We start from the raw sequence: 27,808 nt of genomic DNA, 5'->3' as shown, positions 1-27,808 counted from the left end.
TAATTACGCGACTTGGCACGGTTCTTGAATATCTTAAAATTTTATGAATTATGTATAAAGAAAATCAAATTAAATGACAAAGTATGACACATTCTCCCATGTTCTGAGGGGCGCATAATTATTTATTCTTAAAAAAAAAAAAAAAAAAAAACAAAAACAAAAACAAAAATTTGCCACCTCAGGGTCCTGGTCTTGCCTCTTTGTATATGTTAGGTTCACGTGGCTGGCTGGCTACGGCAACCAATTATTCCACCAATCAATCTGCTTCTCCTACGTTTCGTGCCTCAATTTTTATTTCTTAATATGGTTTTTATTTTTTTATTTTCAGATAAAATTGTTCATTTATACGATATTAGCTTAGATATAATAAACATGGTGTACCTATTTATTTATTTTTCGTGCCTCAAACTTATTAATTTAAAGGGTTGAATAATAAATACAATATTTAAAGTATTGGGTCCGATTACCCTTCTAAACTTTCAAAAAATTGTTTTTATTACCTAGCTAAATATCGTGATTGCCTTATTTTTATATATATATATATATAAAATATATGAATGATGTAAGTCAGCCAGACAAAATTCAAGTAATAAGTAGCCATGTTAGAATTTGATGTCGGCCATGACACACCTCACAAAACTCCACCCCCAATCAAGATGTTTGTGTTTGGTAGTTCGACCTTCGTTGTCACCATTTTTTTTAAACGTTGTTATTATTGTATCAAAGAAATTTGGAAACTTATAAATTTGAATCTTTTTATTGATAGATGGAATGAATAAGTATCGAAGTCTCACATTAATTAATTAAGACGATGTTATAAGATAAAATTGAATTTACTTTTAGCAGGGATAATTGAAAGGGAAGTTTTGTTTTTTTTTTTTTTTTTTTTTCCAAAATCATAATCTGTGTAAAATTTCCTTGCCCCCATTTACGGAAAAAAATGGCGTCAAAGTTTAGTGGAGTTGTGGATTGACGAGAAGAAGCCAAGAATGTTGTGAAGACGCGATAATTTACGAAAAAAATGTAGAAAAGGAGGGATGCCACTTTCAGACGGTCCAAAAAGAGCCCACGAAGGACGATCTTCTTATTCATCAGTCGAGCCGCCAGGGGTTGGTAAGATAATCTATAAAAACGAAAAAGCATCGGAGTTGGGAGTTGGGGTTTCTTTGTCTTAGAATTTTCGAGAATTAAATCTGTATCTGCAAATTCCTCGCTGTTGAATTACTCGAGTTTTTGATCGGCTAAGCGAGTAAGAGGCAGACGAAAATGGGAGTAGCTGCGAAAATCGCACCGTCAATGCTATCCTCAGATTTTGCCAATTTAGCTTCGGAGGCCGAAAGAATGCTTAGATTTGGAGCGGATTGGCTTCACATGGATATTATGGTACCCACACGCTCTCTATTTCTGTTTTCCTGAATCGCCATTTCTCTCCAGTTATAATTGGACGAAGTACCTTTTGATTCTTGCTCCCATTTGGTTCTGTTTCATAACCCAATAATTTGATCCTAGTTTTTGCCTTCTTACTCTAATTTCCCACCGGTTAGTTCTCGTGTAGTTTAATTTGTTCATAATCTACTTGACTAATTGTTTGAATCGTCTAATTTGTCTGTGCTTTTCTGGGTCTTAATAAAATTTTATCTACCCTAATTTAGTACTTCTGTAGTAATAGTGTAAGGTAGTCCATGGAGGACGAGCAGACTTTTACCTTCACCAATGATTTCTCTCTGCTGCTAATTGTTATAGTCCTGTTTAAAGAATGGATTTTACTTTCTTGTAAATGGGCTGATGACAGTGTAGAGAAAGGCGCTTGGAGATGCATAATTCAATTAGTGATCTTATAATGACATGCTTGCAAGGTTTGAGATAAATTTATCTGCCATCACATCTGATATCTGTTGTTGCTTTATTTGCAGGATGGGTAGGCTCATTCTTTGCTGATATCATACTCCTGTTGAACTGCAATGTGCTTCATGTGAATGGGTTTTAAATTTCCCTCTAAATAACTTGACCTCGACCTGTGTGGTGTTTTGATCGCTTGTAGTATCTACTTTCCAGCCAGATGCCTGCTTATTTATAAATATTTGCTGAAGAAACTTGAGAAATATCTAGTTTTATTTATTGATTTTATTATTTCTAAAGTAAAAAAAAATGTGAGATCTCGTATCGGTTAGAGAGAAGAACGAAACATTCCTTATAAGGGTGTGGAAACCTCTCCCTCGACGCGTTTTAAAACCTTGAGTGTAGCTTAGGGAAAGCTGGTCTACCTTCAGAACATTCTTTCTGCTACCATCCTTTTTAATAGGAAATAAATCTGGGGCTGCAAACTAAAAAAGTGTTGGCCCCTACCCAGAATGAATTATTATCAAGAAAATCACAAAGATTTTTCTTTTAAATGCATCGACATGGTGGCCCCGTGAAAATCTATCCATTATCATTTGGTTGAGTTCATTCTGTAACAGGATTGTGGATCATTTCTCGGTGATGTGATTTGTGCATCATCTGGATTAACACAAGTTGGGCTTGCTTTTCTAGCAAAGTAATAGTTTTTTTGTTTATGCATTTACCGCAGGCACTTCGTCCCGAATCTGACAATTGGTGCTCCAGTCATCGAGAGTTTAAGAAAACATACGAAGTAATCTAACCTCTTTGCTTCTTCAGTTTGAGGAATTTGGATTTTTTTGATGACATTACCTGAGTTTATGAGGAATTAATTTCTTGTCTTGCAGGGCATATCTTGATTGCCACCTTATGGTTACAAATCCACTTGATTACGTTGAACCCTTCGCAAAAGCTGGTGCTTCAGGCTTTACATTTCATGTTGAAGTATCCAAAGGTATATTGTGTTTGAACTTCAGATTTGTTCTACTTCTATGGCATCAAAAATTGTTTAACTTTTCTTTCCCTCTTCTCTGGTAGACAATTGGCAGCAATTAATCCAAGAAATCAAGTCAAAGGGCATGAAGTCCGGGGTTGCGCTAAAACCCGGAACACCCATTGAAGAAGTTTATCCTTTGGTATGCAATCCATCTTTACATCTTCTCCCCCAATCTCATATCCTTCATTTACAAGGATGTTATAGTTCATTGATACATAGCGCTGCAAAGTGCTTATGGTTTTGTGCAAATGCTGCTGCATCAAATTTTTTATAATTGGTAAGTGATGCTTGTTCTTTTTTTCAATTTTCAGGTAGAAAGTGAAAATCCTGTGGAAATGGTCCTTGTTATGACAGTCGAACCTGGTTTTGGTGGCCAAAAGTTCATGCCCGAAACGATGGATAAGGTTCCATTACTTCGACGTTTTTCAATATTCCTTGAGGATTGTTTGATTGGCGTTTCTTGTTGAATCTCATTACTGATTTTAACTTATCCAGGTACGGAAGTTAAGACAGAAGTACCCATCTCTTGACATTGAGGTAAACGCTACGTAGCGTGTACTCGTTGCAGTTCAAATTCAGCGTACAGATGGCTGTATGAGGGATGGTTTCTGACTGGTCATTTTTGCTTTGGTGGGCAGGTGGATGGCGGGTTGGGACCTTCGACCATAGATGCAGCAGCTTCAGCTGGGGCAAACTGCATCGTTGCAGGAAGTTCGGTGTTTGGAGCTCCCGAGCCTTCCGAAGTTATATCCATTCTGAGGAAAAGTGTTGAGGAGGCTCAACAGAACTCTTGATCCTTGAACAAGCTTCAAGAATCCGCCATCAAATCTTGTTTTACACTTTTTGCAATTCATACGGGATATTTTTAGATTGATAGAAGTTGATTTGAGTCAAGTGGTGTCAGTATATTCTGAACTAACATATGGTTTGTGAGCCCCCAATACTGAGTATCATGATTCCATTCTGGTTTTTGATTATGCTGAAATGGATTGGCTTCATGGTGGTTTGGCAATGAAAAACCAGTTCATCATCTCTTGCTATTGTTTCTTAACATGGAGTCAAAGGCTGCATATCTGGCTCAATGTGGCGGCTGGGTGTAATGGCCCGACTTCACCGCTAATAGATATTGTCCTTTTGGGTTTTCCCTCAAGGCTTTTAAAACACCTCTACGAAGGGAGATTTTCACTCTCTTCTAAAGAATATTTTGTTAAGGTTCTCTCCAATTGATGTTGATGTGAGATCTCACATCTTTACCGTATATGTTCCAAATTTGAAGAGAATCATATGTTCCAAGTTTGACGAGAAAGAAGGAGAATGCAAAGCATTGAAGCAGAACAAGAAAAGGAGTAATCGTATTATTACAGCTGCTGAACTCATCAAAGTTCAGGAGAGAAAAAAAAAAAAAAAAAAAACAAAAAAAACAAAATCAAGACATCATGAACATGAACTCATCAAAGTTAAGAACACCATCAGAATTGAGATCAAATTTAGCAATCATTTTGTTGCATTCCTCAATGCTCCTTGATTCCCCAAGCCTACTCAACATCCTCTTCAAACTCTTGGTCGTTATGAACCCACAACCATCCATTTCATACATCCTAAACGCCTCCTTCAAATCACTCACTTTCTCTTCCTCTCCCACTCCTTCCACAAACGCAACAAATTCACCCCACCCCATCAACCCATCGCCGTCCGTATCCAAATTCTCCACCACCATCTCCGCTTCCTCCAGCGTCAAACTACCCCCGACGCCAGCCATACACCGCTGCAGCTCCAATGGAGACAGCTTCCCATCGCCATCTCCGTCGACCTGCTTGAACACCTTCTCGTACAACGCCATTTTGTCCATCATTCTGGATCCGAATGAAGAAAGAGATTTGGGTATGAAGAATTGGGGATTACAGCAAAATGGGTCTGCAATTATATGAAAAGGAATGCGCGTACCGTGGTTTGACCGCCGGATTAGTTGGGGAATGAAAATGGCAGTTGCCGTCAAGTCGTGGAGCAGATGGTCGACCATTTCTTTTCTTCACCGTTTCAACGAAGTCGAAGGAAGGGGCTTCTCAGCGATTGTTGAATAAATAATTCTGCCACGAAGATTTGACAGAGAAGGAAGGAATGTTGGCAACTTGCGACCGGTTTGACAGTTTCTTCCCTCCTGACGAAAACATAAAATAATAAAGTTGGAAAGTTCTTCTTGATTTATTCCTTTCAAAAAGTTGCCATCTTTTTTATATTCTTCTTCTGGGTTCTTCAAAAGATTAAGAATTAAAAGCTCGAAGTTTCCAAACAAATCAATTTTTTAAGAACAAAAAAAGAATTCAAAACCTCCACACATTCTTCATATCTAAAAATTATTGTTTTAACTAAACTTCACTCATCACAATCATCACTGCAACACTCCACTATTTGTCTTCAACAAATGGTCCACTCTAAATATGAACTCTAGTGCACTGTAGTTTTCGCTCTAGACATTTACAATTCTACATCAGTTGTGAACATGAAATGAAAGAGATGGCAGCTCAGAGGATTTGCCCATCTACTTTTCTTGTGCGTGTGTGCAACTCATCTTCATGAAACTTGTTTTCGCCTCGTTTCGACTCAGAGTTGAGTTGAGTTTCGACAACTTTTAGTATATACAACTAAGATGTGGAATCAGACTTTTGCTCAGCATCAACGGAGGCCTGGACTTGAGCAGCATACTGCAAGTTCCACAGCACATCCTCAAACGAGGGTCGAGACGATACGTCGGTAGATATGCACTTCTTTGTGATAGATATAACTCTTGATAACGACTCTTGGGAGCTTGTGGTCAATACAACTGGATCCACAATTCGTCTCCGCCCATCCGTGCTGCCAAAGGACGCCTGTTGTTGTTTCATACACATAAAGATTCAGAAGCCACAAAGAACAGAATAAGCAGCTCTTTTAGTTGAACTTGAATGGAAACTCGGCCATTGAGAATTGAAGAGAAGAGAAAATGTAAAATACCATGTCATTCAGAAGAAATGTTTCTTCTCTTCCAGTTACAATAGGCCCAACAAGTGACTCAAGCAATATATACCCAAAATTGTAAACATCATCCTCCACCAACTTTTTCCTTGGTTTTGAGCCCTCTCCCTTTGTCTACAAAAAAGAAAGGATATGGTATAAGTTCATTCAAAAAAAGAAGCCAGAAGAAATCTCAAGAACTAAAATCCAAAGACTAAGGTAACTAACTTACCTCCTGTTTTTCAGTTTCGTCAGTGATCATCAACGTGCCATAGTCGCTAAGTTTTGGAATTCGATGTTCATCAAGCAATATATTGTTCGTTTTCAATCGATTATTGAATGAACCAGGAATAACCCCTGTGTGTAGAAAGTGAATGGCCTTGGCAATTCCAATTAGAATTGTCAACCTATCTGACCACTTCAGTACCTTGTCTGGATAAGTTTCTACATTTGAAGACAATGAGGTAATGTCTCCATTCCATCAATAAATTCAAAGCTAAAGAGAGCCTAAAACATGTTCAAGAATGCAAGTTTTACACTAAAACTGTTGTATAACAAAGATTATCTTGCAATAACCAGAGAAAACAATGTTTCAAAATTTTGTTCTTTAACTGTTTTGATGGTGGACTAACCTGATAAAAGGGTACGGTAATTCCCATTCGACACGTATTCGTATACGAGAAGAACTTGGTTGATACTTGAGTTGTCATGTCCGTCTCCTTCTATACAGTGACCAAAAAGGCCAACTAAATGGGGGTGGTGAAGCTTCGAAAGAACATCCAGCCGAACTTTAAGGTTCTGTACTGAAAATTTCTTTGATAAAGCTAAACACCTTATAGCAACAAGGGTCCCATTCTCCAATTTTCCTCTGTAGAGCTGAAGAAGTAAACAAAAACCTTAAATTTTCAGAATTAAATTCAACGCCCTCAAAAGCAGCTTCACAATAAGAAATCTAAACATGGATCTAAGCATCCTGGGGGCATTTTTAAAAGTGAGTTCGTAGATGAAAGGCTCAGCTAAGAAAAGCTTTTGGTTGACATAACCCAGAATCAGATCAAGTGCTTGGGTAATACCTTTCCTATAGAACCTTCTCCCAAGAGCATTGACTTATCAAAGTCTTTTGTAGCTTCCCTTAGTTCTTGAAAGGAAAATGATCGACATACTGGAACAGTCTGAGCACCTAGCTTCATAGCTTGAGAAATAAACCCTACAAAATAACACTTCCTCTAAGCTTTCATAGACATTAGAATCAGACAAACAGACATAACTTACTGGCATTTGCAAGTAGCTCAGATGGAGCTGCAGCAGGTGAGTTTTCTTGTATAACTTTTGGCGGCACTGGCTGTTCTTGTACTGTTCTTTTGAAGAGCCTTCGGTACAAATAAATAAGTCCCAAGGCTAAAAGCACAATAACAATTATAGCTCCACAGATGAAGGCAACAATCAACAGTTGTTGTTTTCTTCTAGACTTTCCTGATCCTTCAAGGGCTTCTGCACAAAATGATGCTTCATGCTGGTGTTGCAAGTCAGAAGCAAAACAATTCCCACCAAATCTAACCATTCTCTTGTCTGAAGAACTACTCAAGCAAGTGGGAAGTGTTCCAGTTAACTTGTTGTTGGAAATATCAACATACCCAAGTTTTGTACTGCAACTTAGAGGATTTTGAAGAGATCCACTCATCATATTTGAAGCTAAATTCAGATATGTAATGTTTGGCAAATTGAACAGGAAAGGAGGTGGCGACCCTGTTAGTTGATTGGATGATAAATCAAGATGTTGAAGCTGATCCATTTGACTAAAGTGCTTAGGAATTTCACCGGATATAGCATTCTTGCTAAGTAGAAGTGTAACTAATCCTTTTGACATCACAGGAAGCACAGAGTTTAGCTTATTTTCTCTCATATCCAGTACATGCAAATTGGTTAAAGCACTCAAGTCGGGCAATTCCCCAGAAATTTCATTGTGAGATAGAGAAACATCAGCTAATGTTCTAATTTTGCATAACGAGGAGGGAAATTGACCCGTTAGTCGATTGCTTTTCAAGCTCAAAAAGGTAAGGTTTGTTAGAGAATCAAGCCAATCAGGGATTGTTTCGTTGAAGAAATTGCCATCAAGAACCAATGAATACAGTTGAACCATGGTGGAAATCCTAGAAGGGATTTGACCATATATGAAATTAGAGCTCAAATCCAAGAACTCAAGCGAGGAGAGACGATGAATCTTATCAGGAAGTGGCCCCCAAATGCCCAAAGAAATTAAGCTGAGAACCCGCAAGCTACTTAACCTGGACAATGTGGTAACGAAGGAATCCATGGAAAATCTCTCAGATAGAGTTTGATTCGGAATTGGAAACCCATTAAACCCTCTAAATTTGACAAGCTTATCCCCCATAATTCTGAGTTCAGTCACTACATTGTCCTGGCACGCAATAGTCATGTCTCGAGATGGGGAAACATTACAGAGGTCGCCATCGAAAGCGTCCATAACTTCCAAGGAAGAAGGGTACTCCAAATGCTTCCTAATCTGTAACAGGATTTGAATCTGAGAAGTTTGTAGCTGATGGGTATTGGGAAGGAATAAAACCCATGAAAGACTGACAATAAGGAAAAGTTGCAGAGAACCCATTTGAGAAAGCCTCTGAAACTAGCTGGGTAATCAACAAGATGATCGAAAACGAAGAACGAACGCAAGAATTCTTTGTCTGAACCTCATGATATGAAACTGGAAAAACTTTTGACCGAATTCATCAAAAGCGAACTATCTGGGGAAATTCCCCCAGCAGGAATTATTCTCCACTCGAGTAGAAAATACAAAAGTAATGCTGCTAAACCCTCAAAAACAGAGAGCAAAGCTCCGACCAAAAGGAAAAGAGAAAGCAATGAAAAAGAAAACAGAGAAAATCAGAGTAAAGCAGAGAATCTTCTAAACAGAGTACACTTCCCACAGGTAACAAACGCTCAAGGATGAAAAAGCTGCAATAGAATTGGAAGAGACAAGATACAAAAACTCAATCTGACGATCACAAACAATGTATCGGTAGGATAAAATCCTAAAAAACAGAGAAGAAACCAAACAAAACAAAAAGGGGATGGGGGAAATAGAGACAAAATGATAAAGCAGAGTAAAGAAAGCACTAGCGTTGCTCTTCCATAAAAAAATAAAAAGGAAGAAGACGAAGAAGAAGGGAATTAAGGAGGATAAGAGATAATTGGTAGAGGTAGTTGAAAGGGTGCTCTAAAAATCAGAACCAAGACTGAAAGAGCATTAACTACACCTACAAGGCGGTCTTCTCTGACATGCAAGAGCTCAAGATTTCGTCCTTGGAGCAAATAAACCAAGTGGGGATGGATAAAATGGCGGTGGGTGTGAGCCCAACAGGAAAAAGATCGAATTCTGTGAAGAAGAAAGAAAGTGGAGTGCGCTGGCGAGCTCTGTCCCGCTGCTAAATATGAAACGCCATGCTACTCTCTCTGTGTTGTTTGCTTCTTTCTTATTACTCTGTTTTTTTTTTTTTTTTTTTTTTTCCTTCGATTCTTTTTAATATTTCTCTGTTGTCATTATTATCCTACAGATTTCGAAGAATTTACGATGTTGCCATCACGTGCTCTCTTTTTTAGTTACCCGTTTTTATTATTATACACACAGTCTGAGATATTACCGTTATAAATGAACCGCCACGGTCACGAATCACAATTTCTTTCCCACATGTATTTTCTTTTTTATATATATTAAATTTAAGTTTTAGGTTTAAATTCCATTTTTATTTGTATTTTCGGTTTAAACTTTTAAATTATTTATTTTGGTTCTTCAATTTTTAATTTCTTTTTTTTTTTTTTTTAATTTTGGGTTTTAAACTATTAAATATTAATTACTCTTTTCTTTTTTATTATTTTTATTTTAGATTAGATGAAAAAAAAAAGAATAAAAAGAAAAGAAACGAAAGCGGCAGTAATAAATAATGTGAAACAACATGTGAGACCAATTTAATACCACCCCTCACTTATGCTTCACATGTCACACTTTCACTTATGCTTTACATGTCCATTCTCAACAGTTCTATTTTATTTTTATATTATTTTTTAAAAAATATACACTTTGTTTTTTATAGGAACAAAATTCTTAGTGTGAAAACCTCTTTCTAGTATATGCATTTTAAAACGGTAAGGTTGATGGTACATAACGGATAACAACGAACAATATCTGCTAATGGTTGACTTGTGTATTGTGAGATCTCTCGTTGACCAAAGAGAATAACGAAATAGAACTTATTATTTTTTTTATTTTTATCTTTTTATGGATAATAGAGCCAAACTCGTAATCTTCACACTTTTTCAAGACCAAACAGCCAAGAAAAGGAAAAAAATAAGGCTGTATAAATGGGACCATCTTATTCTTCATATTATTTTTCATTCAATTTCAATATATAAAAAGTTTACTATGCGTTAATTTATATAATAAGATGTCGTATTAATGTCTTTACATTATATCCATAGAAAAAATTTAACCTATTGTTTATTCTCTTATTTTTAGATTGGCCATGTTATATTCCTTTCATGTCTTTGTCATTTACATTATCTTCACCCTTATCCATTTCTTTATCTTCAATTTTTGAGAATTCTTATTTTACCTTCATAAACTAAAACGACAAAAAATAATAATCTTTTATCGATACTTTATAAAGAAAAACTTCTAGTACTTTATTTTAAAGTATTCTAAACTTTCAAATGTTTCAATAATCTTTAAAAAAGTATTTTTATCATTAATATATATATATATAGACAGAAATCGTTAGTAACTCATTCGAGAAAAATGGATATGAAGTAAAAAATTGCAATATTTTAAACAAAAGGTCAAAAATGTAATTATGGCCCGCTAGTAATGCAGGTAAAATAAAATATTATTTGAGTAGGGTTGGGTTATAAATACTTTTTTTTAGTTGAATGCAGGTTAGTCTTGATTCTCAACATACCCTAAGCTGCAAAATTAAAAGAAAGAACTTTAATAGGAGGCATCAATGATATAATAGTAAGTAAATGTCAGAACCCAAATACAATTATGAGCGAATAATGGGCGAAACAGACAAGAGTTTGAATGCAAGAATTTGACTGTGATCACCGGAGACCTAGTCTACTACATGTCATAGCAGTGCCTGACATTGCAGCTCAGTTACAATGGCTTCTAATAATTAAAGGTTTGTGCAGCAGTTGATAGGTAGTTTGAATGTTTGTAACAAATTTATAAATTGAATCACAAGTATTATATGATTTAGTTATCACTATAAATAAGCACATGTATGCTCAGACCTGATCACTTTTACATTGATAATTAGTATTTTGTCGACTAAATTATATTCAAATTGACGATGTCTCAAGCATCTAGATCGTTAAACGAGCAAATTCTGATATTCAGAACAACAGTGTTCACTTTGACAAAGAAACTTATACTGAAATAAGATCATGAAAATGTACCTTTTCCTCCAAATCAGGCCAACGAGATTTGGAGAGACATGAGCTTTTAAACACTTGCCCTACATGACATCAAAAAAACAAGTACAATACATCAGGCTTACGTCATTGAAGTGGCAAAATGCTTTTCAATCCCAAGGCGGCGTTGAGGCAGCTCAATATAATTAACAACAGAAGTGGAGTATCCAATTACTTGGTTGGTTGGGTAAGTAGGATCCAACGACAGAAGGGTGGATCCACACTTAACGTGGCCACTTGAAACAGTAAAACACACTACTTTTTTTTAAAAAAGATAGCTGGTTGTGCGTCTGCTTAAGCACGCAAGCGACAGTAGTTTCAAGAACATGCCCTTCAAGTATCAGAAAAAGATGAAGTGCGTGTGGTTACCAGAGTTCCGAAGTTCAATAATTGTAACTTCATAGGTTGGATTGGTCATTGGAGGACAAATATATAGTAATTTTATTTTTCTCTGTGCAGAATACGAAAATTACAATACAGCATTCCAGTCCAGAAGATTTATTTTCATAGCAACTTGGGGAAGTTGATGTTATAAGTCATACAACTACTAAAAGCAATGATCAAAAAATTACTTGACAGATAATGGATGCTGGAAGCTGGAAGCTGATTCTTCCAACAGTTTGAGAGTCCCTGCAAGCACAACCATTATAACAGATTATACTACAAAATTAGTTTTTGAACTTTCAAATCATTTAAAATTCAAAGATCTAAGAAAAGGGTAAAATCACTCACTATGTAACAAGGATGCACTTTCATTTTTTCAACTCTTGTTGTTCAGCACACGGCTGATGAGTAGAAGACTCCAGATAAGAAATAACAAGATCAGCAGCTTTGCATCCGGAGGCTATAGATTTTCCAACAGACAAACCATCCCTGTGGTTACCTACAAGGTACGTGATTCATAAGGTTGAAAATCCACAACTCACAAGAAACTAAAAGTATGCAAGATTTAGAAATGAAATAGTTCATATTACTCGGGGATAGGAAAATTGAATGTAACAAAACAGTAAGAATACGCCCATCACATCACGTCATAGGATGTGAACAAATATGTACGAAGCTAGATGTAAGTAATATAAAACAAAAAACAAAAAACAAAAACAAAAACGGATATGAGGATGACAAAAAGTTAAAGGTATAATATGATTTAAGAAAGAAAGTCTGATGATTATATTAACCTTAACTTACAAGCTTATCAGAGAAACCTAGCTAGATTTTCTTAACTAGTAATTATTTAAAATAATATGAAAAAGGATATTCTAAAATTTGAGTCTTCCTTTGCTTCTCTGCTAGAAAACATAATAATAAATAATAACATAAAAACCAAAAAAAAAATTGAATCTTCATATTAGTATTATTCCACCTCATATCAACAGTACCATGCCTTGTGTTAGACATTGCTAATCAAACTAATAATCAAATCCACATAATAGAGGATGCGCTGAAAATAAATTTTAAAAGCAAATCACTCTTAAATTTAATTTTCAAGAATAACAGTTATTTAACAACCTCAAATTCTAGTTCTAATTCTAATTCAGAACACTCGAACACAAGAATAATTTCTGCAAATTCTGGATGCCTTGTAGTTACCTGCATAAAAGAAGCCAGGAAGACTTTTTTCCATTGTTTCAATTGCCTTCACAACTGAATCATAGTTACGCCCATATAAGGGAAATGCTTTGCTCCAGTAGAAATGGCTGTCATTGTACGTATAACGTGCCAGAAGAAAGTGTGAACAAACGTGAAAGTTCTTGACATTTATTTCTAATCAAAACTATCAGGAGTGATAAGATGTAAATGGAAGTTTGTGTACTTGACAAAAGTGGGCTCCCCTTCAACTCCCAACAGCTGTCTGAGATCCGATGTAACAATTTGCTTCAGCTCATCCCTGGAAAGCAAGAGAAGGAAAGTTTAGTTGCAACATGCAAGAATAAAACAGAAGTAAAAATAAAACAAAAACAATTTGTTGAACTAGATAATGGCAGCAATATATTTTTTGTTTGTTTGCATAATAATGAAAACCAAGTAGCGCTACTAACGTTGATGACTTTGCAAGCTCCCTGTTTCGACTCCCTCCAATAAAAGTAGTATACAGATACTCATCATTTGATGCACGATTTGGAAACATCATGGAGGAAAAGAGTGTACCTGTAGAGAAGAATTACTCGTCTGTTTGGAGGAACAATGTAAGTTTTCAGGAATCCAAAAGAACAAATAAAAATTACCAAGGGTTCTTAGACCATTTTGTTGCTCCAAGGAAGGTACAAGAACTCCAAATCCCTCCAGTGGTCGCTTAACACTTTCCTTTCTGAAGGTAGTTATCATGACTGACAAAGGCAAGTAAGCCACCTGTAATAAAAATAGTGAAGTCTTCAGCTACTCTTACGAAGTTGCTTTGAGGTTTAAGAAGATCCAGTACTTTATGTACCAAAGGAAGAAAGGGAAAAGTCGTGAAGGGGGCTCAGGTGTTTAGACTCTGGGGGAATGGGAGTGTGATGCAAGTGTGGGGGAGTTCAGGTAGGAAGTACGTAAGGATGATGTCACAACACGCCATCCAACTGTTCCCTGATCTGAACATTCAGAATAGAATTAGGGCAAGAATTTAAGCGTTGGTCGGTTTAGATGTTACATGCATCCATCCAAACTATTGCATCAGAGTAGATACAGAAGCAGAGAAGTGGTTGAAAAGTTCTTTAGGTTTTCTGAAGATATATCTTCTGTGGTTGAAGAGTTCTTTACATTTTCAGAAGATAATATCTTTGATACAACAGAAAAGCATGTCAAAGTTTGATAAGAGCTTCACCACTTCAAACGAAAAGAATTGAAAAGAAAAGAAAAGAAAAGAAAAATTCAACTATAATCTCTTTCTGGTCATAATTTCTATTTGTATGAACATTGCAAACATGCATGCCATATAACAATATCATTATTGCTTTTCCTTTCATAAATCTGCTCATATTACCTCAGGAAGAAAATTTAGCGGAAATGGAATTCCTCCTTTCATAAACTTCATTTCTCTGACATTGCAAACAGGAGCCTGGGATAAGACAAGCGTGTCATTAAATGCCTCAACATGTTATTAATCAGCAGAACAAATACAAACTTAAAAATAAGACACTTCTGAAAATAATAATCAATTGATAATAGTATTTAAATATTTGCCTCTACTCGAGACAAGGCAGGTATAATTGAATTAGAAATTAAACGATAATAATAAAAAATAATTAAAGTTGTCCCCAGAGATGGTCCCTGTCGGGCCAATCAAAATTTTAATATTTTTTTCTAGCAGTGGTATCCAGTTCTAAACTTGAAATGCCCTTATGTAGTCATACAGTATGAGTTTTAACATTCTTTTAGCTCATTTCTCTTCAATTAAGGGAAGCTTACCGCTGTACATTTAGTAAGGTCGTCTAAAGTATGAAGGATTGTGCAAATCAAACAAATTAGAATGTTCAGAAACACATAAAAGCAAACAAAAATCTCCAATGGGCCTAACCGTCATGATTACAGCATCAGCGTCAGCAATTAAATTCTTAGAATTCCGGTCACTAGAATAAGTGAGTGACCAATTTTGTGAGGCGGACTTCCCAGCATTGTAAGATAATGACAAAACTTCTGATCTTAACTTAAGCACATCTTCACCGAGCTCTTTGCTTAGTGTATCAGTGAGCGTCTGCCACAAGATGGATCAATCTAAACATTTAGTTTCAGCCGAGGAGGAGACAACAATAATCCATGTAAAACGAGGCTTATTGGACAACTGTCAAAATACTAGTAGAAAATGAACTCAACAATAGTGAAACTAAATGAACCAAATCCTATAAAAGAGGGGACTTAAAGAAAATGGCACAGAAGATACCTGCATTCCATTCTGAAAGGAAAATGAACCACGAGTAGGTTTCCTTTTTCCTGTAGTACCATTTCTCACTCCACTATTCTCCTTTTTGGTAGACAATTTCGATTGCACTAATCCAGCTAAAATAGAACCAAACCTGAGGAAAAAAGAAAGCTCATCATTAACAAATCAAAACATTTTGTATAACAGGCATTACAATGCCATAAAGCAAAAGACCCAAGTCTAGAAAACTTAGCAGTTTCAGTTCTTTTTACGTTTACAAAGAGTTTATAGATAATGAAACTGCTTGGTGCAGTGCAATAAAGCTTTAACCAAAATGACTTGATTGAAGCTCGATTAGAGAAGTAACAACTTAATGGGTTATTTAGAAACTTATTCTAAGGTTTCTAAAATCGGAACAGTAGTAAAGTAATTTAACGTGAAGTATGTATCAAAATTACCTTTTCTCTATATTCCACAGCTCCGGAAATGAAAGACTCATCTGTTGAACAGAAGTAAAAAAAAGAAGCAGAATTAGTTAAGCTGCAATATGATAATAACAAATATGCCCATGCTTATTAGTTGATTGATGACCAACGTACAGCTTTTCACACACAAAATTGGAAGCTCAACTCAACCCTAAGCATGACTATTGTCAAACATGCAAATAACGTAGAAACCTGTACTTGAGTTTATTGGCTTGCATGATTTAAAAGGCATGTTTGCCTTATAACTAATACAAGAAACAGAAAACCGAAATGTTAGTACTCACAGAAAGAGAGTCGGGATCTCCAGCACTTGTACCAGCAACAATAGGATCAATTAGATAGTCAACAACCTTGAAATTTAGGACAAGTCGAATAAAGAAGGCATTCCATATATATGATAAATATTCTATTTGTGCCATAAATAATACAAAGTATTAGGGTCTGTTGGCAAACTGTTTTATAAGAAAAGTTTTTTAGTTTTGCTTTCGAACTAGTTTCAATAATAGTGATCATGTTAGTGCTATTGTGCACATTGGAATTATTACTCACAAACTTGTGATTTACAAAGAAGAAAACTTCAATTATTTAAAAAATCAGTTCATTCAAGAAAAAACTCTAAAAGAAAATAAGAAAAACAATTTTAAAATATTAGTAATGATAAAACATGTTTGTTTTACTGAAGAAGCCAACTTTCATCGAAAAGAAATGGAATTTGGTGAAAAGAGTGCTCAAACAGATCCTTATTTATCATATGTTCGGTGACCATGTTTTATAAGTAACAAACTTATCATGATAAAAGCAGAAAATTACCTCTTTTCCAAAATGACGCTGAAAGAACCCACCCACACTGTGGATAAAAGCATAAGAAACCAGTAAAGCTAAGATAATTTCCTCAAAAAGTGAGAACAAAAGAAGTGAGAAATTCGGTGAAGTTAGTTTGCAATCTAGAGAAACAAGGTCATAACCTTTCGTCAGTATCATCCTCTGATACTTTTGATGTATTATACTTTTTCCACAAAAATGGCTCCAAAATTATCTGAAACTGCAGATGACAAGTGAATTAGTAATATGAAGGAAATTTTGATAATGATGTGTTTGTGCTGCAATGCAATATTATTTGTACTAGGAATTACAAGAACTCGCAACAGAGAGAACTCTAGGGAATTCAAGTATCCTGGCAATGCTACCCACACCCAATCAAGTACCAATAACACCTTCACCTCCCTCTCACCTGCCACGACTTCAGCATCATCTAACTAACCACCCTAGGACACAATTGTACAACCTATAGAACAAATCCTGTAGAAGTAAGGTCGTAAAACTAGTGTATGCTTAAAAGTTCTAAAGTATTGTCTATAGCTATAGTTGCTTCCTTTAAGCTGCTCCATCGCTCTTCTTCCTTTGTGCATACGTAAACCCTCGGTGGGCTTACCATCACCACCCTCCATGCTTACTTTACAGATCACCTAAACTGCAGCACTAAGTATCGAGACCACCATGGAGAACCAAGTGGAAGAATTTTTTTGATATTACAGGACTAAGTAAAAGAACAAGATCAGGCTAAACATTGCAAAAAGGCTGAGAAACCAACACCTCCAATGAGGTGGTAAATTTAACAACCTTCTGAACCTCCCATGTTCTTTTGAACCCCTCTAAAAATGTTACTATTCTTCTTGATCTCACAAAGCAGGGAAAAAACAACCATGTCAAAAGACTCAAAGTCAAGTGTCCGCACTCTTCTATCAAATATCAAACTTGGGTAAATAGTCATACATTTGTAAAATACAGATTTGTTATAAACGATTGTGACATAAATACTTCATCGAACATGCCTCGATTGTCAGTAGAAACAAACCTTTGACTTTGTAGATAGAATGTTGCTCTTAATCAGTGCAATGGGATCTGTAGGCACCTAGTCTCGGTCATGAAAACAAAAATAATAACAATAAAGAAGAGAACGACGAATAATGCAAAAAAAAAAAAAAAAAAAAAAAAAAAAAAAAAAAAAAAAAGAAGAAGAAGAAGAAGAAGAAGAAGAAGAACTCATGATATACCTAATTTATTTATTAGAAGCACAAAAGCAAGGACTTACCAGTACTGGCAGACCATTCCTCACTATGTATCGTTTGCTTTGAGAAATTGGCTGGATGAGGGAAAACAATAAATCTAATTAGATACATTCCACTCAATGATTTCCATGCATGTACAAAATGGAAAATTAAATTCTATCATAAAAAAAGAAAGAAATAACTATTACAAATTGTTGTTTCTCTCGAAGTCCAAGATCATCAAATAAGCACTGGACCTCTGGTTCACTTTCAGTCTACATAGACTCAAGAAAATAGTTCAGCTAATTCAAGTGCAGAAAATTTTGAGAAGATAAGCCCTAGTGAAGAAAAATGCTAGTCAAATTATTGTCAAGGAAGCTTGCCATTGTATTGGCTCCTTCATCCCAGATAAGTCCATTGTATGAGACGCTTCTTAGCTTTCCTCCAGCTCTTCCATCCGCTTCAAGCACCGTAACATTGAAGCCATGCGATTTCAATTTGTAGGCTGCAGCGAGCCCACTTAACCATGATACACACAAAATCAAAGTCAGCCTCACTGGAGGATACTGAGTTTACGCAGGACAAAGAAATGATCAAATTACTGAGAAACAATATTATTGAAAAAGAACAAAACAATGGAATCACGTGAGAGCTTTCAGGAATTTTTTGAAGCATTGATATTCCATCTCATTCCAGAACCTCTCTATTCCTAAAATTTCTTTGGTTTATGCGGATTCAGATATGTCATAGCAAAGGATCTAATTGCACAATTCTAAAGGATTTTAGCTTTGTCTTTGAACCTCCTCCTGTGAGCGCTTCAAGCAGCCACTCATCAATGCGTTTTGGTAAGCAAAGAGACAAGTCAAAAGAGATCAAAATAAAGAGCCACCCTTCAACTGTAAAAGGAAAGAACGCTAATGAAGAGATGATCACTCCATCTCGTCCCACAATTCTAAAGGATTTCAGCTTTGACTTTCCGAGTCAACACTTAGGTCCCCGCGGGATAATCCATTGAATGGTTTCTCACAGTCTCCAGTGGTGCATTACTTCTCTCAATTCATGCATCAGTACTCATGTATAGACCGATTTTCTTTTCACCCACAAAAGTACTGGCCAGATGAAAGAAAATTACATTTGAATTTGAAGCCATAACCAAAAACCAGAGCCAGTATTTTAAGTGAAAAATACTGATTTAAAAAAACCAAACAAAGACAAATAGACAACATTATAAACTTCCATCAAACTAAATCTTCATAAACATAAATGCAATTAAATTATCGAACTATCATTACCCAACTCACAAATTAGTACATAAACTTTATTTCAGTGCCTCATCACTAAGAACACCGCCCCATAAGCAGAAGCTAGAAAAAAGTAGGATATGGGAGATAACAACATACACACCTAACACCAGCGCCAACAACAGCCACCCTTTTTCTGGAGGCTACAAAATCGAAGAAGATGCAAAGAATTAAGCTATATCCAGCAAAATTTAGCTCAAAAAGGAAAGCATGATCTACATAGCTACAGAAACTGCTAACAAAACGTATTTACAAAACTTGTGAAAGATATTTTGAGGAGAAAAGGAAAATTGCTGCAGACTCGTATTGCAAGAAAGTTGCTGATAGTTACATTGTGAGGACTTCATAGTACAATCCAATTACAGAATGACGATAATTACAAAAATGATTAGTCTCTCGTTGATCAATGCAATCAAGTGAGGATGTGCTTAGCGAGAGAGAGAGAGAGAGAGACTTCGCTGGTCTTGTTTGGCTGGCGAGGCCATGTCTATGTAGCTTGGTTAAGCTGATGCTCTGTCGAAGTTCTTCAGAATCTCCATGTGAAACTTGGGAAACAAAATAAGAGATAAACTGTATAGTACACAGGAAATGCCGCCGGTTTTTCCGAATGGGCCATTGATATTAATGGATTATTGACGTCAATATTAATGGGCCATTGACGCAAAATAAATGGGATGGGCCTTTGACCTCAATATTAATGGAATGGGCCGAAGACGTCAATATTAATGGGCCGCTGTCGTCAATATTAATAGGCCATAGTCGTCAATATTAATGGGCCGTTTGACTTAATATTAATGGGCCGTTGACGTAAGTATCATTGGGATGGGCCGTTGAAGTCAACATTAAAGGGCCGTTCACCTCAATATCGATAGGCCGTTAATGTCATTTTAATGGGCCTTTGACGTCAATATAATTGGGATGGGCCGTTGACGTTAATATTAATGAAATGGGCCGAAGACGCCAAATCAATGGGCCACTGTCGTCAATATTAATAGGCCGTTGTCGTCATTATTAATGGGCCGTTAATCAATATTAATGGGCCGTTGACGTCAATATAATTGGGATGGGCCGTTCACGTAAATATTAATGGAATGGGCCGCATACGTCAATATTAATGGGCCCTTGACCTCAATATCAATGGGCCGTTAATGTCAATTTTAATGGGCCTTCGACGTCAATATAATTGGAATGGGCCGTTGACGTCAATATTAATGGAATGGGCCGAAGACGTCAATATTAATCGGCCATAGACGTCAATGTTAATGGGCCGTTGACAACAATATATATCGGCCGTTGACGTCAAATGGGCCTTTGACTAATTTGGATGGGCCGTTGACATCAATATTAAGCGAATGGGCTGAAGACGTCAATATAAATGGGCCGTAAACGTCAATTTTAATGGGCCTTTAACGTCAATATTAATGTAATGGGCCGAAGACGATTACTCGGCCATTGACGTCAATATTAATGGGCCATTGTAAATAATAATGGGCCGTTGATGTCAATTTAAATGGGCCTTGACTAATTGGGATAGGCCGTTGACGTCATTATAAATGGAATGGGCCGAAGTCATTATAAATGGAATGGGCCGAAGACGTCGATATTAATGGGCCGTTGACGTCAATATTAATGGGACGTTTACGTCAATATTAATGGTCCATTGACGTCAATATTAATGGGCCATATGACTTGGGCTCAGTTCCAAATGTAGCAGCTTATTGGGCCGTAAAATTGGGCTCAGTTCCGAATGTAGCTGATCATTGGGCCGGACATGGCGCTGAGTCCAGAAAATCCAGTTGGGCCGAATGACTTGGGCTCAATATTAATGGACCGTTGACGTCAATATTAATGGGGCCATTGATGTCAATATTAATGGGCCATATGACTTGGGCTCAGTTCCAAAATGTAGCAGCTTGTTGGGCCGGACATAGCGCTGAGTCCAGAAGATGCAGTTGGGCCGTATGACGTGGGCTCAGTTCCGAATGTAGCAGCTTGTTGGGCCGAACATAACGCTGAGTCCATAAGATGTAGTTGGGCCGTTATGACTTGTGCAGTCCCTCCTTCTACCGATCTGGTATTCACCGTTCGGATTCTGACTTTACAAGAAAGAAAGGACTGATCGAGAAGTAGAAGCTTCATCTCAATTTCATCTCTCAAAGATACTCCTCCTGCAGCTGCTACAGCCACCGTTCGACTTCAGCTACGAGCTTCAATTACCCGACCATGGCCACGGTTGAAGTTCTCGTGGCACAAATCCAAGGCTTGTCGAGTACTGCCGGTGATATTTCACGCCTCCACACTCTTCTCAAGCAATCAGAAGAACTACTTCACGCCGACACCGCTCGTTTACCTTCCGCATTGGCTCAACTTGATGCTTCCGAACATTCTTTAGGATATCTTTTCATTCTGTAAGTTTTTCTTCTCTGAATTATTCTATCTGGGTGTTTTAATTAGGGCCCGCCTTCTTTATGTTACACTTATTTTGAGGATTCATTCCTATCAGTGAGAGCTCTTGTGAAACCGTCATTTCTTTTGGTACAAGTTCCAAGGGACGAAGTCCAAGATTGGTGTTCTTTATTGAGGACTCTACGAAGGGACAACACCCATCTTGTATACGACGTCTAACTATTCTAGTTATTTGAAACTGCCTTACTTTGATTTCGAGTGTGTGATTTGAGGCGAAATGTATGCAAAGGAGATTGATTCATACTGTTTTCTTTCAATATTTTGGCAGTGAGGCATGCACATCTGTACCAATTTCACAAGACCAATCCTGTTCAATTATTCTGACTATTTCAAGATTTATCTCTTCTTGCAACCAGGAGCAGATTCGTTTAGCACCTGAAAAATGTAAATCATCGTGCAAATTGACCTTATTCTTAACATATGTGATTACTGCTGTCTGGAATTTTGACATCTATTATCACCATATGGTGATCGTGCAGTCGCCTCTGTTTGCAAGAGGTTCAAAGATCAAGTTATGCTTGAGGCTCCAATTAGAGGGGTAGCTCCACTTCATACTGCCATTAGAAAACTCCAGACCTCTTCAGAACATTTAACCAGTTTACATCCGGATTTTCTTCTTCTCTGCTTATTAGCCAAGTGCTATAAAACTGGCAGATCCATACTGGATAATGATATTCTCGAGGTTGATCAACCAAGAGACCTGTTTCTTTATTGTTATTACGGGTGAGTTGCTTTTCTTCTTCAAACTCTCAACCGTTATATTATATGTTAATTTTTGCAAATGCTATATTTTCTTTCTTAACCCCCAACCCCCCTCATGTATGTTGATTTCCTTCTATTTTCATCGTTAAGAATTTTACAATGCATCGAAAATATGGTAAGTCCTCAAAGGCCTTGTCAATGCTTTCAGCTGGAGTTTGTTTGCTTTTCTAGCAAGAACTATGATGTTAAGAAATTTTATGTTGCATGCGAGTCATATTATGTAGTAAATCTAGATCTTTTTTTTTTTTTTTTTTTTAAGGCTAAATGAGTTAGTATCATTTGTACCCTTTGTTGTATTCTTTCTTTTGTTGTAGACTTGCAGTAGTCTCATGCGGGTTTGATGTAGTTGCACAGTTTATGTGCAACTTGACTAATTTTAGAGGACAACCTTTCGACCTTGCAACATTGGTGTCTTGAAACTTGTAAGATACATAATAGGTGGCACTATAGTTTGACCCCATAACCACAAAGGCTTCTCGGTCTATAGCTTATTCTTTTGACCATTCAGCTATCTAACGGTTTCTGTGTGTGTAGGGAATGTTGAATTCCCCATTTATTTCTTGGATGAGATAAGGAGTATGGTGTTTAGTTTCAAGGGGGAAGGCCTTCAAGATACTAATAAGGAAGACTTGGTCAAGGTTTCTGATGAACTTTACATTAGTGTTTTTAGTGGTGCGACTATGAATAAGACCTACATCTATTTTCTTTTTAAGAAGGACAATACATGATAGTGAAAGACTCAAGACCCATCAGCTTGGTAACTAACTTATATAAAATTAATGCTAAAGTCTAGGCTGATGAGGTAGTGGTCTCCTCACTATTTTCAGTTTCTGGGTTTTTTTTTTTCTTTTTTTCTTTCTTTCTTTCTTTTTTTATTTTTTTTATTTTTTTTTATTTTATTTTGTTTTTTTTGTTTTTTGTTTTTTTGTTTTGTTTTTTTTTTTTCTGTTGGGAGATGGATTCTTGATGAAGCCATTGTTGCTTACGAAGCAATTTAAGATTATATGGAGTTGGACTTGTAGGAAGGAAGGGGCTGTCTTTATGATCCTTATCTGCAACTAACTTCCATCATAGATTCTCTTAGTGGTTAGCAAGCCAAAGGTTAAAAGCTTTGCTACTAAAAGAATTAGGTAGGGTGATCCTCTGTCATTGTTATTGGGAGGCTTTTTTGTTAACCTTTGGTGTGGTGGGGATAAGTCATGTTCCCTCTCCTTTTGTATGCTTCTTTTCACTAATACAAAATTTTATGTTTCTCATATAAAAAAGAAATCCCCAGTCTCTGTGCCTCTTTCTCATGGTGGATGACATTTTTGACAGGATCTAGAGAGATAGATAGGTACTTCGTTGACCAGAGAGGGAGGGGATCTTTTTTAGAGTGTGATGGAGTATTAGGAGGTGAATGGTTGGGCTATTTCAATGCTTACCTTTGTGCCTTTATGTCTTTTTCTTTTTTTTTTATTTTGTAATCATCATTTATCTTTTATTTTTAACAACTAGAGTCCGTTTGTCTAATGTTTATTTTGCTTTGATTGGTCCCTTTTGTTTCAGTCATTTACTTTTTGTTTAGCTTGTTACTTGTACCTCCATTCCTTTTTAATGAAGGTTTGGGTTCTCATAAAAAATAGGATAAAATAAGGCTTCTCGAGACTTCATTTATAAAACCATTTAACTGTCTTATAAAAGACATTTATTTAATTGGTAAGCAACAAACCATGTTGAGTCAAGCTCGTTGTAAGTTGTGACAAATCTATCATCTCCTGATTGACATTCTCCTTTTAATAACATGCGATACATAATTTCATTTTATGAGATCATTCATGCGCTGATATTCAATTTTGTCTTTCTTTGTAAATAGGGATTTTCTGATAATATTTTTCTGTGTGTCAGGGGGATGATATGCATAGGACTAAAGCTATTTCACAAAGCGCTTGAGCTTCTTCATAATGTGCACCATCTAATTGGAACTCCTTCCTTATTATTGATTTGCATTTATTTAACATGCTTCTAGATGATCTGACAGCCACTACCCGTATTTTTTTTACAGGTTGTGACTGCTCCAATGCCATCATTGAATGCTATTGCTGTTGAGGCATACAAAAAATATATTTTACTCTCGCTCATTTATAATGGACAAGTATGGGGTTCTTTCTATCTGCTTTAGCATTAACAAATATTCTTATATCCTTTCTTAGTTGCTCTACTGTCTCTGTATATGTCACATTTCTGTTGGTAACTATGAAAATACGAGATGTTCCACCATGACCACAATTAATTATGCACTCAACAAGGGATGTAAATTGTTTGGTCATTGTTAGATTTTGACTAATGGAGCAAATAATCTTTAATATTTGTAATATAGAATTTTAAACATAACAATACTTAGCAGCATAAATGGGCTTAGTTACTTTTAGCTTTTAGTCACTTAGTAACTTTATATGTTCCTGTGATGTAAAGGAGACTAATATGGCTATACATGAATCTGGTGGCAGTTTTCATCCAGTCTCCCAAAGTACACTTCCTCAGTAGCACAGAGAAATTTAAAAAACTTCTGTCAGGTACTATAAATTCAAAGTGAAGACATTCTCTTTGTTCATGGACGGATTAAGTAATTTTTTACGTGAATATCACTTCTTTAATGTTGATTTCAACAAAATGTGAATGTTCCTCATTTTGGATGTGTTGTAATCAATGATCACTTTCGTGTTTAGTTGTCAAATTTATAAGCAAATTTGCTTGAAATTAGAAATTTTCTTCTAGGATGACTGGATAAATATTCCATATGGTAGTTTTCCTTATTCAGTGGTGGGTACCTTGAACGATGCAATTCGCTATTATAATCCTGAAAAAATGACTATCAAGCACTAGATTGATGCTATCTAAATTATATTTAGGTAGAGCACAATCCTGTTCTGATTGATCTTAGCAGCATTTTCTGGAGAACGTATATATATATATATATATATTGCTTTAGAGGGAATGGTTTGGTGCTTGGTCTATTTCGGTATATTTTTGCAATCAAATTTACTGATGAGTTCCAAAATGTCAAAATTTACTGCATGCATACATTTGGGTTGAAAGAAATGTACGACCAGTTCCAGTTGTCATCTGTGTACTTGTATCTCCCTTCCCCCATCTCATTCCTTCCCTCTCTGTGATGTGTTATGCTGTTTTTATTTATTGTCTGTTTCTTCTTTTACAGCCCTACATTGAATTGGCAAATAGTTATGGCACAGGAAATGTTGACGAATTAGACACTGTTTTTCAAACAAACAGGGAGAAATTTGAAAGTGTAAGAATTATCTCACTATGTTATCACTTCAGATGGTCTAGTTACATTACATGGTATGTGCATGCAGTGAAGAGACCTTGGTTAGTTAGATATTGGCTTGTCGATCTATCACCTAAATGCTTCTGTGTTTTTGATGAGTTATGGATTGTGTTATTCCAGGACAACAATCTTGGACTCGTAAAGCAGGCTGTATCTTCTTTGTACAAGCGCAACATTCAGAGATTGACGCAGACGTACTTGACCCTCTCACTTCAAGATATAGCAAATACTGTTAAACTCAACAGTCCTAAGGAAGCTGAAATGCATGTGCTACAAATGGTAACTTCAGAATCGCAGGATTATTCTATTAATCAGCATCCATCTCTAGTAATATCAGTTTTTGGTACAATTTTAGATCCAGGACGGTGAGATTTTTGCAACGATTAATCAGAAGGATGGAATGGTCAGATTTCTAGAGGATTCCGAACAGTACAAATCCTGCAAGATGATTGAGAATATTGACTCGTCGATTCAGAGGTATGATGTTTGGAATTGAATGAGAAAACAAACATTAATAAATATATTGAATGATATCATGATAATGCGTCCTGTTGATTGGAATTTTCTTTTCATAAAAAAAATCATCATATGTTGTAGAGCTTTATAGCAGCATAAGCAGCGCTGGCTGAATTGCCACATACATCACAATTATGACTGAACTGACTTATGATATTGTAATATGTACTCGGTTTAGGTTTGAGCATACTTCATTGTTCTTTTCCCCTCTCTTCCTCTGTTCATCACAGGATAATGACACTTGCTAAGAAATTAACTGCTATGGATGAAAATATATCATCTGATCCTCTGTATCTAGCAAAGGTGAGCATCTCTAAATCAAAGTTTCATTTTGAATTGTAAAGTGCACTAAAAAAATTGTTGTTTTCAGGCTGGAAGAGAGAGGCAGAGATTCGATTACGATGACTTTGATTCTGTTCCTCAAAAATTTAATATGTGACTGGAGCTATGCAAAGTCACTTTGTATCTTTTTCCTTCCGCCCGATTTAGTTCAAAGAGACAAAGCTTGTCAAGGTCATTTGCTCCTTGTGAGTAGTGTGTATGTAATCCCATTCTCTTACCTCAAAAACTAATTTTGTGTTTGCTTTTGTGAAGTCTCTATCCCATGTAATATTCCGCAACATTGGTCAAATCCTGTAACGGTATATTGAACGGGACATGGATAAGGCTTCTTAAAGATCTAGTTTTGTTAGTTTCATTCATGATATTTTAAAAAAAAAAAAGTGTTAATTTCAAGCAATTTTGGATTTTGAAACTCACCCTGTAACGGTATATTGAACCAACCATTAAATGTATCTACCTACCATCACTTGCTACTTCTAAATGTGAATGTCCCGTTTCTTTTGGCATGTCAAACTTCGGGACACATGTATTATCAGTGAATTTAAACATGTCAACGTGAGAATGCACCTATTGAAGAGAAAATAACATCAATAGAAATTGACGGTAGAGTAAACCTATTGCGACCCTTTCAACATTGAATCATGATTCAGATGAGTAGAAGATGATAAGATGTTTTTTTTCTTTTTAAGAGCTCCAAGAGTAAATCCTTTATTCCAAGAACAAATGCATATGTTTTTTCTTTTTTTAGAGCAAGAACACATGCCCAATGATATGTTTTTTCTTTTTTAGAGCTCTAAGAGTAAATCCTTTATTCCAAGATTGAATCTAAATCGAAAGAAATCAATGCATACACTGACACACAATCTGCCTTATTCGTTACACTGACACACTTATCGAAAGTATACACTGACACACAAACACAATCTGCCTTATTCTGAAACGAAAGTAATGAAGGCATACATACATTTACCCACAATCAAATCAAAGATGAGTTACAAAGACACATACATTTACCCACAATCAAATCAAAGATGAGTTACAAAGACACATACAAAGACACATACAAAGACACATACATTTACCCACAGTCAAATCAAAGATGAGTTACAAAGGCTAAAGAAAAGATTGTATCAAATCAAAAGAAAAGATTGTATCAAATCAAAGATGAGTTACAAAGACACAGTCAAATCAAAGATGAGTTACAAAGACTAAAGAAAAGATTGTATCAAATCAAAGATGAATTACAAAGACTAAAGAAAAGATTATAATCAATGATTTTATGAAGTTATATTTAGAGGGTTTCAAACCACTCTCTTCACTGATTTTCTGAAGACTAAAGAAAAGATTGCATAATCAATGGTTTTCTGAAGTT

The 27,808-nt window shown here is 36.1% G+C and overlaps 5 protein-coding genes across 10 annotated transcripts; 2 read left to right on the top strand and 3 right to left on the bottom strand.

The window, feature by feature from the left end:
* Nucleotides 1-909: 909 nt before the first annotated feature.
* LOC111809396 (ribulose-phosphate 3-epimerase, cytoplasmic isoform) lies at nt 910-3,905 on the top strand. The gene is made up of 8 exons (XM_023695848.2): nt 910-1,383; nt 1,914-1,918; nt 2,570-2,632; nt 2,727-2,833; nt 2,917-3,014; nt 3,187-3,279; nt 3,371-3,412; nt 3,514-3,905. The coding sequence occupies exons 1-8, from the start codon at nt 1,267-1,269 to the stop codon at nt 3,667-3,669; spliced, it is 681 nt and encodes a 226-aa protein (XP_023551616.2). The 5' UTR covers nt 910-1,266; the 3' UTR covers nt 3,670-3,905.
* A 294-nt stretch (nt 3,906-4,199) lies between these two features.
* Nucleotides 4,200-5,048, bottom strand: LOC111808814 (uncharacterized). The gene is made up of 2 exons (XM_023695008.2): nt 4,820-5,048; nt 4,200-4,728 (listed from the first exon to the last, which is right to left on the bottom strand). Exon 2 carries the CDS (start codon nt 4,725-4,727, stop codon nt 4,302-4,304), a length of 426 nt encoding a protein of 141 aa, XP_023550776.1. The 5' UTR covers nt 4,728; nt 4,820-5,048; the 3' UTR covers nt 4,200-4,301.
* Nucleotides 5,049-5,192: 144 nt separating this feature from the next.
* On the bottom strand, nt 5,193-9,370 carry LOC111808813 (Leucine-rich repeat protein kinase family protein). Its single transcript, XM_023695006.2, has 6 exons — nt 7,139-9,370; nt 6,940-7,073; nt 6,499-6,742; nt 6,099-6,310; nt 5,867-6,001; nt 5,193-5,742 (listed from the first exon to the last, which is right to left on the bottom strand). The coding sequence occupies exons 1-6, from the start codon at nt 8,490-8,492 to the stop codon at nt 5,518-5,520; spliced, it is 2,304 nt and encodes a 767-aa protein (XP_023550774.2). The 5' UTR covers nt 8,493-9,370; the 3' UTR covers nt 5,193-5,517.
* A 1,381-nt stretch (nt 9,371-10,751) lies between these two features.
* Nucleotides 10,752-19,617, bottom strand: HEMG2 (Flavin containing amine oxidoreductase family). Of its 4 annotated transcripts, XR_002817191.2 has the most exons (21): nt 19,477-19,617; nt 19,126-19,165; nt 18,105-18,240; nt 17,931-17,996; nt 17,766-17,816; nt 17,529-17,585; nt 16,639-16,715; nt 16,484-16,520; nt 15,958-16,023; nt 15,647-15,687; nt 15,210-15,342; nt 14,847-15,023; nt 14,313-14,387; nt 13,576-13,699; nt 13,390-13,498; nt 13,164-13,238; nt 12,941-13,047; nt 12,083-12,233; nt 11,923-11,980; nt 11,336-11,394; nt 10,752-10,842 (listed from the first exon to the last, which is right to left on the bottom strand). XR_002817191.2 is itself a non-coding variant. In XM_023695632.2 (19 exons), exons 1-18 carry the CDS (start codon nt 19,505-19,507, stop codon nt 12,103-12,105), a joined length of 1,533 nt encoding a protein of 510 aa, XP_023551400.2. In that variant the 5' UTR covers nt 19,508-19,617; the 3' UTR covers nt 11,768-12,010; nt 12,083-12,102. The 4 variants fall into 4 exon arrangements, 3 of the variants coding, with proteins under 3 accessions (XP_023551400.2, XP_023551399.2, XP_023551401.2); XM_023695632.2 differs by lacking the exons at nt 10,752-10,842; nt 11,336-11,394 and having other exon boundaries at nt 11,768-12,010; XM_023695631.2 differs by lacking the exons at nt 10,752-10,842; nt 11,336-11,394 and having other exon boundaries at nt 11,768-11,980.
* A 1,492-nt stretch (nt 19,618-21,109) lies between these two features.
* Nucleotides 21,110-26,791, top strand: LOC111809364 (COP9 signalosome complex subunit 3). Of its 3 annotated transcripts, XM_023695810.2 has the most exons (11): nt 21,112-21,430; nt 21,757-21,872; nt 21,968-22,211; nt 24,138-24,195; nt 24,295-24,384; nt 24,740-24,805; nt 25,450-25,539; nt 25,699-25,857; nt 25,934-26,055; nt 26,325-26,397; nt 26,465-26,791. In XM_023695810.2, exons 1-11 carry the CDS (start codon nt 21,246-21,248, stop codon nt 26,531-26,533), a joined length of 1,272 nt encoding a protein of 423 aa, XP_023551578.1. In that variant the 5' UTR covers nt 21,112-21,245; the 3' UTR covers nt 26,534-26,791. The 3 variants fall into 3 exon arrangements, with proteins under 3 accessions (XP_086972856.1, XP_086972855.1, XP_023551578.1); XM_087116729.1 differs by lacking the exon at nt 24,740-24,805 and having other exon boundaries at nt 21,111-21,430; XM_087116730.1 differs by lacking the exons at nt 26,325-26,397; nt 26,465-26,791 and having other exon boundaries at nt 21,110-21,430; nt 25,916-26,055.
* The last annotated feature ends 1,017 nt before the right edge of the window (nt 26,792-27,808 follow it).

The sequence above is a fragment of the Cucurbita pepo genome, chromosome 13 (genome assembly GCF_057944985.1).
Source record: "Cucurbita pepo subsp. pepo isolate OVF chromosome 13, ASM5794498v1, whole genome shotgun sequence".
NCBI classification, from domain to species: Eukaryota; Viridiplantae; Streptophyta; class Magnoliopsida; order Cucurbitales; family Cucurbitaceae; genus Cucurbita; species Cucurbita pepo.
Note: the sequence above shows the minus strand (reverse complement) of the source record. Positions and strands in the feature narration are given on the sequence as shown.